Source organism: Stylophora pistillata, chromosome 5, assembly GCF_964205215.1.
Source record: "Stylophora pistillata chromosome 5, jaStyPist1.2, whole genome shotgun sequence".
NCBI lineage: Eukaryota > Metazoa > Cnidaria > Anthozoa > Scleractinia > Pocilloporidae > Stylophora > Stylophora pistillata.
In genome coordinates, this window is record NC_142523.1 from 13,837,924 (window position 1) to 13,850,423 (window position 12,500).

Consider the following 12,500-nt stretch of genomic DNA (forward strand, 5'->3'; position numbering starts at 1 on the left):
AAGCGGGTTTTTTTTTAATCCTAGTTCTCTACCACATAAAGAGAAGACAAGGCCGAACACTTCTGTCCGGACAGCCTGCCGAACGAAGTAAAAAGTCCCAAGCTAAAATGTACCCACGGCCACAAATCTACCACAGAATTCAAGGGCAAAGGTTGACCTTTCATTTCGATTCTCTAGCCACTCAATCTCAGCCCTGCGATCGACGCCAGGCGGCTCTTCGTGTCCTCAGTGAAACGCTAAAACATGGTAGACATCCACGTCATTTTAAACACGACACAACGACCGTTGAAATCGGCTTGGTAACCTCGTCATGTTGGCAACCAAGACTCGCGGGGTACTAGACTTCAACTTGTCAACAAAACTTCTTGTAAAACCCGGGGTCCCCTCAGGTCTAGTACCCCCGCGAGTCGGACAGAAGTGTTCGGTCTTGTCTTCTCTTTACGTGGCAGAGAAGCAGGATTAAAAAAAACCCGCTTAAATAAAGTGAAATCGGTAAAATAACGACACCAGGAGAAAACAACACACGTATGGAATAAGGTAAGCCATTTTTATGTAATATTTTCACTTTTAACTATCTCTATAGATATCTTGTAGAAAATGCCATACAAATCCTTGTAAATCGATATGCAAATTGTGTTCCTTGCGTGGTTCTCAAAGAGAGCTTGGGCGGCCTGTGGTTCTCTTTGGTTTCGATCAAAATGGCTAATTTGCGAAATTCGCAAAGCTCTATATGGCGCGTCATATAGAGTGCCCAAAAGTCTTATTCCATAATTTACTTATTATGTGTAAGTGCTTACACGCCGAAATAGATTAGACTCTAGATAAGGTTCCATATAGGAGAAAATAGCTTTCAACCGCATGTACCTCGCCATTCACAAACTTCAATGCTGGAGGCAAAGTATTTTGAAAAATTTGTAACTCGGTGAAAACTATATATAGTGCAATCATTTGACCGTTAACGTAATGGTAAAAGGTCGATCTTAGATGCATAAAATAAGAATACGGCTTTACCAGCGTTCGACTTTTGTAGCTAAATTATGGAGGTCGGGGGGGATTGGGTGCTTTTGAGGTCACCTTTAAGAATATCTCGTAAAAAAATCAGACTGGTTCAAAATAAACGTGATATCTGTTCATGGGATATAAGTATCGACCTTCACAGAAGAAAAAAATCATGGAAATTGGTGAAGGTCCGAAATTTGCCTTGTCCGTCCTTAGGAGGACAGCCTCTTAACCTCTAAATATGACTTCCCCGTCTAGGATTTGAATTCTGCATCTTCAGAGATTACTCTGTGCAGTATTTCGAAACAAAACTTAAAAAAAGCGAATTGCTGGAAGCAAGCTTTCAGTTATTTATTCATGAATTCGTGGTAATCCGAAGATTAGGTAAATAGCATAATTCTTCTCTGAATGTGTCCCCTTTCTCGAGAGGAAAAAATATATTCATTCCCTGAGACACTTTTAATTTATTAAGGTCATCAGGAAAGTCCAGCTGTATTCTGCCCATCGACGTCTGCTTAAAAAAAATTAAAAAAAGTCAAGCTCGAGTGGCAAGGAATGTTTGCATTGAGTCAACCCGGTGGGAGTCTGCAAGATGATACTGGATTTCTGCATTTTATCTTTTTACTTATATTCTTAGTTTCTAACTTCCTGTTACGTTTATGAACAACAAAACATTGCATCGCTTTTGAAGGTGAAGAAAATATATTTTCTTTGAAAGGTAAAGCTTTTCTTTTTTTCTTTATTGTATTATATTCTTATTAGTTATAAGTGGAGGTCGAATTGACAGTGGAAGAACAACAAAGTTAATTATAATTACACAAACATTGAACAGATGTTCATTAGATTTCTTAAGTCCAAATTGTTTTGCTCTCACCTAACAGTCACTTTCATATTTCCAACTAATAGATTCAAATTGTTGGGATATGTCCTGACTATTTATGTTACGGCAAGAAGCTCGAATTTTCGTATCAAGAGAAAGTGACATAAACCTCAAGCGCAATCATTTGTAAAGGAATCATCTCCTGTATCAAGAGGAGAAAAATGACTTATTCTCTCTTAAAAAGTAAAAAAATTTTACTCATAAATGGTCATCTGCAAAAGTCCAGCTACCGATGGAAGCGTACACCAAAATTGTTTGCGTGGTTTCGAGTTCACAAATGGTAAATTATATCATGGCGTCAATGGTCATTCGCAAAGAACACGTTTATTGCTGAAATTCATTTGCTTTCATGATTTCACCGCTTTTGTGGTAACTTTTGCAAACGTTTGACAGCTTATAAGAAAAAAAGATTGAGGGTTTGATATCCATTATCCTAGTCTACGATCCCGTACAACGTTTTATTCATTTTCAGTATTTTTTCCATTACCGCCTCATAAGATAATCACATTAGGGACCTTAAGTAGTCAGGACGGCAAAAATAAAGAACACTTTGATAAGGAAATAAATGAAATGAAATTTTTGTCACGTCCTTGTTGTCGTCGCCGTCGTGGGTTCTGTCCTGGTGTACCGGTTCACAAGAGCCAATACAAAAGACCAAACAATACACAATAGCTAACCGATAACTCCTAAACAAAGAAAGAACAATGGTAATTCCCTTGTGAACCGGTACACGAGGACAGAACCCCGTCGTGGTTGCTTCAGATTGTATTCTGCCAATTAACGTATTCTGCCAATTAACGTCTGCCGAGAAGATTTCGTGTAAAATTGTCATTTTCAATTTTAAGCGACAAAATAAAAATGAAAGTCAAGCTCGAGTACAAGGAATGCTCGATTCATTCACTCAAGTTTGAATCTCCGAGATAATACTTTTCTAATAACTTCATGTTTGCTTAATAATGATAGCTGTTGAACGTTGAAAAAAAAAGAATGAATGAAATGATACATCCCTTCCAAAGGTGTACCTTTCAAAAGAGAACAAAATATATTTCCTCTGAGAAGGTGAGAAAGGTTTTTTTTTTTACAATTTTTTTTTTTTTCATTATTCTTATAAGTCATGAGGGAAATTCGAACTCGCAGCGGAAGACCAAAGTAATTTACGTTGGCAAAGTTTCACAGCCTTGTTCTAAATTGACACTCACCTGTCGTATTCACTCATTCGCAATTACAATAATAATAATAATAATAATAATAATAATAATAATAATAAAAGGCTAAGTTCTGTTACCTAAGTTTACCATCAAGCAGCGGCTCAAACTGTCAAGCAACAATATACAAGCCTCAGGAAAAGAATTTAGGTATATTTGTTGCCAGGGAAATTTTTTTCTCCCTTCGTACGTGGGTCCTCCTTTGTTTTTTTAATTACTCGCTCGCTGTTTAACCATAGCTGATGTGCGTCAACCGATGAGTTATGCTAATGGTGGGAGAGTACAGTCCAATTCGGTCTGCAAATATACAAGTGACAACAAAATCGGACAACCGCACAACAAAGAACACCCCAAATATTTTAAAGTGAATTACCTCTGGAAAGGTAAGGATGTTCTGTTAACGGTTTTATGGAGGGGGAATTTAAATTGAGATGTTCAGTTCATAGTGTACATTAGGCAAGAAAACAATCAAACAAGCGAAAGGGGAAAAATACATTTATTCCCGGTTAGTGACACACAAATGTGATTAAGACAACTAAAATAAAATTAGGCAAGGCTGCTGAAGATTGAAAAATGGGACGGCGAAGATAGCTCGATATATTTTTCATAAGCTAAGTTTTTTTTTAACGAAACAGTACACCACGGCGTGCGAAGAAATTCGCCTTACTTTCCCAAGATTCTGTAAAATTGCCTTAATATTTTTCATTGTTTTAAACAGGAAAAATGCTGCAGGAAATGGAATGTTTCATACTCTTCGCTCTCTTTACCAGTCCGGATTGTGTTTCTCTAAATAACCAGCGTGGAGCAAATAGCATGGGAGGTATGGCTCCTAAGAGTTTACGTTGTTAAGGGTATGTCAAAGTCAGCCCTCCATCCGGTTATGCCGTGTGCGATGAGAAATCACCTCCCAGAGTCTATCTACCACAGAAACGGAATGTTAAAAACAGAAGCAGAAAGGAATAATTGTTGGTTGCCTTCGGTACCACACCCGATTAAGGATCATAATATTTCGACGGCATTTACCTATTTAGCATTTTTTAGTATGACTTTCCCCTAGACTAAATTATTTATCTTCTACACTGTAATTGTTTGATATCAGCCCTCACCTATCGTGAGAGATAGAGCATTAGCTTCGACTATTTCTCGTAAAGGAAAAAAGGTCCGAAGAAATAAACTTTTGTGAAAAGGTAAATGACTGACTAGAAAAAGCTTTCACGTTGAAGGCGAATTGACTGAATGACTCAGTTGCCTCCTATAAATATGGAAAAGCTTGCCACCCGTTCTGCCTTTGAAGAACGAAGGACATAGCCTGCGGATTATATTTTTCATTGGCTTCTTTATTCCTTCTTCCTCCCTCAGATGATTGTCGCGTGATTGAATTCAAAGAAGGAACAAAAAACAAGATCTTAAAAAATTACGTTATTAGGACAGACCAAGTGCAAGACAAGGATATCTGTGAGTTGAGATGCTATCTTGAACCACACTGCGTGTCTTACAACTACGGTCCGCGGGGAGGTGGGACATTCACATGCGAGCTGAATAACATGACACACTTACAAGTCCTCGATTCCTTCGAAGACAAAAACGGATTTTTATACACAGAGATTTTTGTAAGTACCTGACATCATTCAGTTTTAAATATAAGAATAAGAAAACTCTGATAAAAAATTTTATTTATTTATTCCTTCCTTCATTCATTAATTGATTATTTTTTAGTGATTTGTTCTATACATTGGTCCATTTCATTCTTACCTTTTCAGAATCCTTGTGAGAGCAATCCGTGTGCTAATCACGCCACATGTCAAGCGGGATTTGGTGACCATGGGTACCGCTGCCTATGTCCTGCTGGATATCAAGGAGTTCAGTGCGAGACAGGTGATAAAGAAAATTTCTCACGATAAAATGATGAGCTCAGATAACAGGCAAAATTATTTTGACTTAAAAGATGGGTAGAAGGAGAGAGAGCAAGCAGGCAAAGGAGCGAACATGAAAGAAGAAAAATTGATAAGGCCACTTTTATAGATTTGGACGAAATATCTCATCAAGGAGGGTTCTTAACCTATGATTGCTTTCTTCTTAAATTTTGTGTAAGTGTTGATGAATGCACATCGGGAAAATACAATTGTTCCGTAGAGCACAGATGTGTCAATAATTTGGGAGTCAGTGCTCATGTAAACCTGGATTTAACGGCGATGGAGAAACTTGCCAAGGTGAGAATTTTAAACAATGAAAGAGACCGTAACGACGAAAGAAAAACAGGCACAAACATGTAGACCAGCAACAATGGTTTTGACAGTGGTCTTACATATCGAAAAAAAAAGATCCGTACATGTATTATCTGGTCAGCTGCCAGAGATTGTTAAAAAAACGTCGATGAAAAAACTCTGTTATTGATAAGGAGTTAAATGCTTTTCATCAAACATGCACGTAAAGCTCGTTTTGCTCTCTTCCAGATATCGACGAATGCAATGGTGATAACTTGCCTTGTGACGTAAAGAGAGGTATATAATACCGCAGTTCAAATAATATGAACTTCATATATTTCATTGTATCTGATTTATCCCTTTCACGGGTTTATTACAAATCAACTTAACGGCCTACTCCCAGTTGGCTTGTTAACTCAATTGGTAGAGCGCTGCACTAGTATCGCAGAGGTCAGTGGTTCGAGTCCCGTACAGGCCTGATTTTTTTTCAGGTCTGATTTTCGTTATTGCTTAAATAGCGCTATCTACTGCGAGGATCGTGCATCATACGTAAATACTAGAACTTATTTAGGTAACGTTCGTACCCTCAGGTCATAGTTTACCTTACCTCACCTTTCCTTCCTTAGTCATGCCTTCGATTCCCTTTCTCGTTATAGTGAAAGAGGCGTTCATCTGGTCAAAAGAAATGCAATTATGACACCTTTCACGCCCATTGATATTTGTCAAAAAGTCCCTTCCGGAGAAAATGGAACGTTCTGTTTTAATTGTTATAGGAAAGTTTTTCAATTTTAAGAGGACTTTTTTTGGATCTTACCACCTAACACAATTTTTATAACCTATCAATTTTCTTACCAGACAACTGGAAAAAGATTAACATCAGTCCTGTCTGTTTTGGGACAAAACATGACGACTACGGATCCTTTGAAATCCGGGAAGCTGGTAAAATCTTCACATTTAAACTTGTACACATAAATGGCTCCGTGACATGCTACTACGGAAACTTTAATCCAACAAAGTGGGGATGCTCATTTCCACATTACGGTAACGATAACTTAATGACGGTGATAACTTACAGCAACAAAAGTGTTCTTCCACTTGCTGAGTTCGTGAAAAGCAACAAAGAGTATCTTTACCAACTCAGCGATACTGATGTCAACTCTCCCACGCTTGTGTTCAACCTGCTCCCCACCCCACTGGTCGTATCGGTCGGACAGCAGTTCCAAGTATGGTATGGACAAGACTTGGCTGATATTAGCGAGGAGAATAATGCTGGCAAGACATGCACAGACGTTCATGCTTTGTACCCTTCAAATTGATTTTATTCTGAGATTAAATCTAGATTTATCAAACTCCGAAAAACGAGATGGACATTATAAATGTTCCTCATATATCACCTGGGTGTAAGAAAGACACTAAGTAAATTAGACGTGAGATAACTAAACTTGAAACTACATCGCTTAAGGGTCTTTTATGGTTTGTCGAAAAGTATTTGAAATCTCAAAGTTATTAATTATACCATAATATTTCTGGTGTCTACGGATTTCCTATTTTAGTTAGATAACTAGCTTTGGCAGAGACCTGAGGGCGATCGACCGCGTAGTACAACCCTTTAACATTGACTCACAAAAATATCTCGTATCTTACTGGTCCATTTATAAAGCATGATTAGATTGAAGAGAGAAGTACGATATACAGATCATTAAATTGTAGTGCTTTTATTTCTTAAATGCTGTGGTAAACATTCAATATAGTATATCTCTCACTATTATTTGTAGTAAATGGTCAATTCAAACAAAGATACGCGCATATACCAAAATGTTGAATATAATAGTCTTTTAAGTTCTCCTGAGCATGCTTGAAACGGTGTCAAAAAGTGACTTTGTTGAGAATATACCGAAAAGTTTTCAAAACTTGGTCACCATCGGCTCAGACAATAACATCACACATCATCTCACTGGGAAGCCTTAGTAGGGGACGAACAGACTGTCAGTAGGCGTCTGATTAACAACTATTTACCTCAGTCTCGGTGGTTAGTGGTGGCTATTTACGGAGGCGCAAAGCGGCGAGGTAAATATCCACCACTAACCACCGACACTGAGGTGAATAGTTGTTTTAGTATATACTAAAACAGTGAGGTAATATACACCACCGTCGTTAATTTGAGTGATGTTTTCGCTTGTCACGGATGCAAACCGGGACGCCATTTTTTCCCGAGTTGTTCGGAGGCAAATAGCAAAGGATATTCGGAGTTTGACTAGCCAATCAGAGCGCGCCTTCAACGCTATACATTATTTTAGTATATACTAAAATATTTTATTTACTTCAGCTAAGTGAGTGACCTGAAAGATTATTTATAAGCTAAATATTATGCATGAAATCATTAAAATGCCAGATCACTTTCACAGAATCAACCAATAAAATCACGAGAAACGATGACTCCAACACAATGGAAATATACCAGTCAGTGCTCAGGAACAAAGCAATCGAAGGTGATGGATGATTTAAATGGAATTCTAGAAGTATAAAATGTTTCATATATCAGGCAATTATAAATCCTAAGTAGACCAAGGAGCCAGACGTTTTTGTTTGTCGTAATGCCGTCCTCCATAGGCTAAGTTACGTTGTTCACCGAACCAGAAAGTATAATTTAGCATTTTTCTAGCCTGTTCGGTAAATTCTAGTAGTCTAATAACGTTCAGTTCAGTAGAACAGCATGCATTTAATTGCCAATAAGGAGATTTAAAGATTTCTATGTAGTTATATTACCAATATGCATAACGTGAGTTAACCTTTGTAAATAATTATATAATAATTCGATATGTAATAGAAATTACCAGAGTCAATATTGGGTAGATACTCCATTTTTTTTTCTGACATTATCCTTCAATGAACAGATAATAATGTCGATCTATTTGATGAATTTTAATGACCTAACATCAGAATACACTTGTTGGCTTGAATCATCTGTGTAGAGAGTGTGCTGTAACTGAACGTAGTTTTACTAGAATTAAGAAACTTTCTTCCCCATGTAAAAAACCCCAACAAAACAAAGAGCCGACCACACGTTTCTATTCTAGTTTTTTCTTCAGTGCTTGATAGCCTTATTAGATCTTATAGATTAGAAATTAATTAATCTCACGATTGAAAGATTATCTAGGTGTTACAGCAGGATTAGATATCTTGTTTTCACATGACCGCTATTCTGGGAATTCTAGCAGGACTGGAAAAAGACGTACTTTTACCGGTCTCTCATGAACTCAGAATTATGATTCCATTGTTTGCGATGAGAATTGATTATCTTCGATGAATAAATTCGTTTGAGCAATACACGTGCCGATTAAATTCAAATTTGCCTCATATGCATTGTATTTATGATCCTGACTTATGCTTTTCAAAATTCTAAAATCTTTAGTCATGTGTTATAGTACCTACTTTTAAATATAATTTTAATCTATGCGGAATACTTGTAAATTAGCTGGTGTGTCATGCCATTATGTAATGTTACAACTAAAGAGTTAGGCGTACGACACAATAAACTTGTTTTGTATTGTTATATGACATATATAAAAAAAATAACAGAACTATTTGGAAGCACGTTTCAAATAATTTTTACAGCATGAATTTCTAGTGACCATATATAAATGGCTTGTCGTCCAGTTAACTCTCGCCAAACCCATCGCCTTCTGCTCATTACAAAGCAATGGTTTTCAACTCAGCATTATTTCAAATATCTCAATTTTAGTTTTTTTTTAATCTAGTCTTAGCACAAACTTATCCTGGAATCTATAAGAATGGAACACGGCGAAGGATTTTCATTCGCTCTCGTACAGTATGTCATCATTTGTTTCTTACGTGAAGTATTTATGCCCGAATCAGACTGAACGTAGTTTTATACAAATGATATAATTATTATCCGTGACCCGTGAAAAGCTATCTTTATGCGTAGAAATTTTAGAGGAAGAATCAGCACCACACCTTTCTGAAAATGGTTGTAAAGTTCCTCTTATTTGACACCTTTTTGGCTAGTGCGTACCTCAGTTACAGCTGATGACGACTAGCTTTGCGTTTAGGCTTACTTTCCACCATGGTTTCACCGAGTCGCGTTAGCGAAATATCATTTATCGATTAGAAAAGGATGATTGATTAAGTTTTGTCTATTGGATACACCGTTACTTCCTCTAAAGATATCGAAAACTGAAGGCAGAGAGTCGAGTTAATCTTCAGCTGCCTTGACTGAACTTTCAGAGTTCGGTTTTTAGTCAAATTGAAATGAGTACAAAGAATGAATCAATAGGCTTAAATTAGAAGTCCTCTCACACTGTACGCGAATCCTTTTTAATATTGCAAGAAAGTGAGAGAGAGAATAAAAAGAAGGCAGTCTTAAGAGTCAGTTCTTAGAACAAACAACATATATCAACCAAAAAATATAGAAAGTATCATCAAGCAGATTTGCTTTAATTAAAAAATAATTACTTTGTATAATTGACGTTAGTTTTACTTCATAATGTAGGGAACAATTCTCGCGTTTCCTTCATATCTATGAAACCCAAAATCATGCTAAACCAACATCGAATCCTGTGCAAAATATTCGATAAAGAAAGGCAAGAGTAATTATGTTAAAAGTCTTCTTGCATCACATAAATATGATGTCATGCTCTATCTACAAACTCCATATTTTGCACAATTTCGCTTCCTTCAAAATCAACAGCAAATAATTATGCAAGACTTAAACGTCTGAATTATGATCAACTCAAAGAATGAAATATTTCTTATTCAATCAAATTCTTTCTCTTCTCTTCACTTGCTTATGGAAGCTTGTTGAAGTGATGTTTGTATTAAGCAAGAGATAATACTTTTCTAATAACTTCATGTTTGCTTAATAATGATAGCTGTTGAACGTTGAAAAAAAAAAAAAGAATGAATGAAATGATACATCCCTTCGAAGGTGTACCTTTCACCAGAGAATATATTTCCTCTGAGAAGGTGAGAAAGGCTTTTTTTCTAATTTTCTTCTTTTTATTATTCTTATAAGTCGTGAGGGAAATTCGAACTCGCAGCGGAAGACCAAAGTACTCTACGTTGGCAAAGTTTCACAGCCTTGTTCTAAATTGACACTCACCTGCCGTATTCACTCTTTCGCAATTATAATAATAATAATAATAAAACGCTAAGTTCTGTTCCCTAAGTTTACCATCAAGCAGCGACTCAAACTGTCAAGCAACAATATACAAGCCACAGGAAAGGAATTTAGGTACATTTGTTGCCAGGGAGATTTTTTTTCTCTCTTCGTACGTGAGTCCTCCTTTGTTTTTTAATTACTCGCTCGCTGTTTAACCATAGCTGATGTGCGTCAACAGATGAGTTATGGTAATGGTGGGAGAGTACAGTCCAATTCGGTTAGCAAATATACGAGTGATAACAAAATCGAACAACCGCACAACAAAGAACACCCCAAATATTTTAAAGTGAATTACCTCTTGAAAGGTAAGGATAGTTCTGTTAACGGTTTTATGGAGGGTGAATTTAAATTGAGATGTTCAGTTCGTAGTGTGCATTAGGCAAGAAAACAATCAAACAAGCGCAAGTGGAAAAATACATCCATTTATTCCCGGTTAGTGACGCACAAATGTCATTCAAGATAACTAAAATAAAATTTGGCCAGGCTGCTGAAGATTGAAAAATGGGACGACGAAGGTAGCCAGATATATTTTTCATAAGATAAGTTTTTTTTTAACGAAACAGTAAACCACGGCGTGTGAAGAAATTCGCCTTACTTCCCAAGATTCAGTAAAATTTCCTTAATATTTTTCATTGTTTTAAACAGGAAAAATGCTGCAGGAAATGGAATGTTTCATACTCTTCGCTCTCTTTACCAGTCCGGATTGTGTTTCTCTAAATAACCAGCGTGGAGCAAATAGCATGGGAGGTATGGCTCCTAAGAATTTACGTTGTTAAGGGTATATCAAAGTCAGCCCTCCATCCGGTTATGCCGTGTGCGATGAGAAATCACCTCCCAGAGTTTATCTACCACAGAAACGCAATGTTAAAAACAGAAGAAGAAAGGAATAATTGTTGGTTGCCTTGGGTACCACACCCGATTCAGGATCGTAATATTTCGACGGCATTTACCTATTTAGCATTTTTAGTATGACTTTCCCCAGACTAAATTATTTATCTTCTACACTGTAATTGTTTGATATCAGCCCCCACCTATCGTGAGTGATAGAGCATTAGCTTCGACTATTTCTCGTAAAGGAAAAAAGGTCCGAAGAAATAAACTTTTGTGAAAAGGTAAATGACTGACTAGAAAAGGCTTTCACGTTGAAGGCGAATTGACTGAATGACTCAATTGCCTATAAATATGGAAAAGCTTGCCATCTGTTCTGCTTTGAAGAACGAAGGACATAGCCTGCAGATTATATTTTTCATTGCCTTCTTTATTCCTTCTTCCTCCCTCAGATGATTGTCGAGTGATTGAATTCAAAGAAGGAACAAAAAACAAGATCTTAAAAAATTACGTTATTAGGACAGACCAAGTGCAAGACAAGAATATCTGTGAGTTGAGATGCTATTTTGAACCACACTGCTTGTCTTACAACTACGGTCCGCGGGGAGGTGGGACATTCACATGCGAGCTTAATAGCATGACTCACCTACAAGTCTCCGATTCCTTCGAAGACAAAAACGGATTTTTATACACAGAGATTTTTGTAAGTACCTCACATCATTCAGTTTTAAATTTAAGAATTAATAAGAAAACTCTGATAAAGTGTTATTTATCTATTCCATCAATCATTTATTAATTGATTATTTTTTTTATTGATTTGTTCTATACATTGGTCCATTTTATTCTTACCTTTTCAGAATCCTTGTGAGAGCAATCCGTGTGCTAATCACGCCACATGTCAAGCGGGATTTGGTGACCATGGGTACCGCTGCCTATGTCCTGCTGGATATCAAGGAGTTCAGTGCGAGACAGGTGATAAAGAAAATTTCTCACGATAAAATGATGAGCTCAGATAACAGGTAAAATTATTTTGACTTAAAAGATGGGTAGAAGGAGAGAGAGCAAGCAGGCAAAGGAGCGAACATGAAAGAAGAAAAATTTTTAAGGCCACTTTTATAGATTTGGACGAAATATCTCATAAAGGAGGGTTCTTAACCTATGATTGTTTTATTCTCAAATTTTGTGTAAATGTTGATGAATACACA

The 12,500-nt window shown here is 36.8% G+C and overlaps 2 protein-coding genes across 2 annotated transcripts in view; both read left to right on the forward strand.

Annotated features, from left to right (window-relative positions):
• Positions 1–3,329: 3,329 nt before the first annotated feature.
• On the forward strand, positions 3,330–6,729 carry LOC148730390 (uncharacterized). The gene is made up of 5 exons (XM_088762330.1): positions 3,330–3,467; positions 3,803–3,904; positions 4,444–4,694; positions 4,845–4,959; positions 6,144–6,729. Exons 1-5 carry the CDS (start codon positions 3,341–3,343, stop codon positions 6,602–6,604), a joined length of 1,056 nt encoding a protein of 351 aa, XP_088618456.1. The 5' UTR covers positions 3,330–3,340; the 3' UTR covers positions 6,605–6,729.
• A 3,905-nt stretch (positions 6,730–10,634) lies between these two features.
• LOC148730391 (uncharacterized) overlaps positions 10,635–12,500 on the forward strand; it is a 5,623-nt gene continuing 3,757 nt past the window's right edge. The window contains exons 1-4 of the mRNA XM_088762127.1: positions 10,635–10,772; positions 11,113–11,214; positions 11,748–11,998; positions 12,153–12,267. Coding sequence (XP_088618253.1) covers positions 10,646–10,772; positions 11,113–11,214; positions 11,748–11,998; positions 12,153–12,267 — 595 coding nt within the window. The 5' untranslated portion in view covers positions 10,635–10,645. The remainder of the gene's footprint in view (positions 10,773–11,112; positions 11,215–11,747; positions 11,999–12,152; positions 12,268–12,500) is intronic.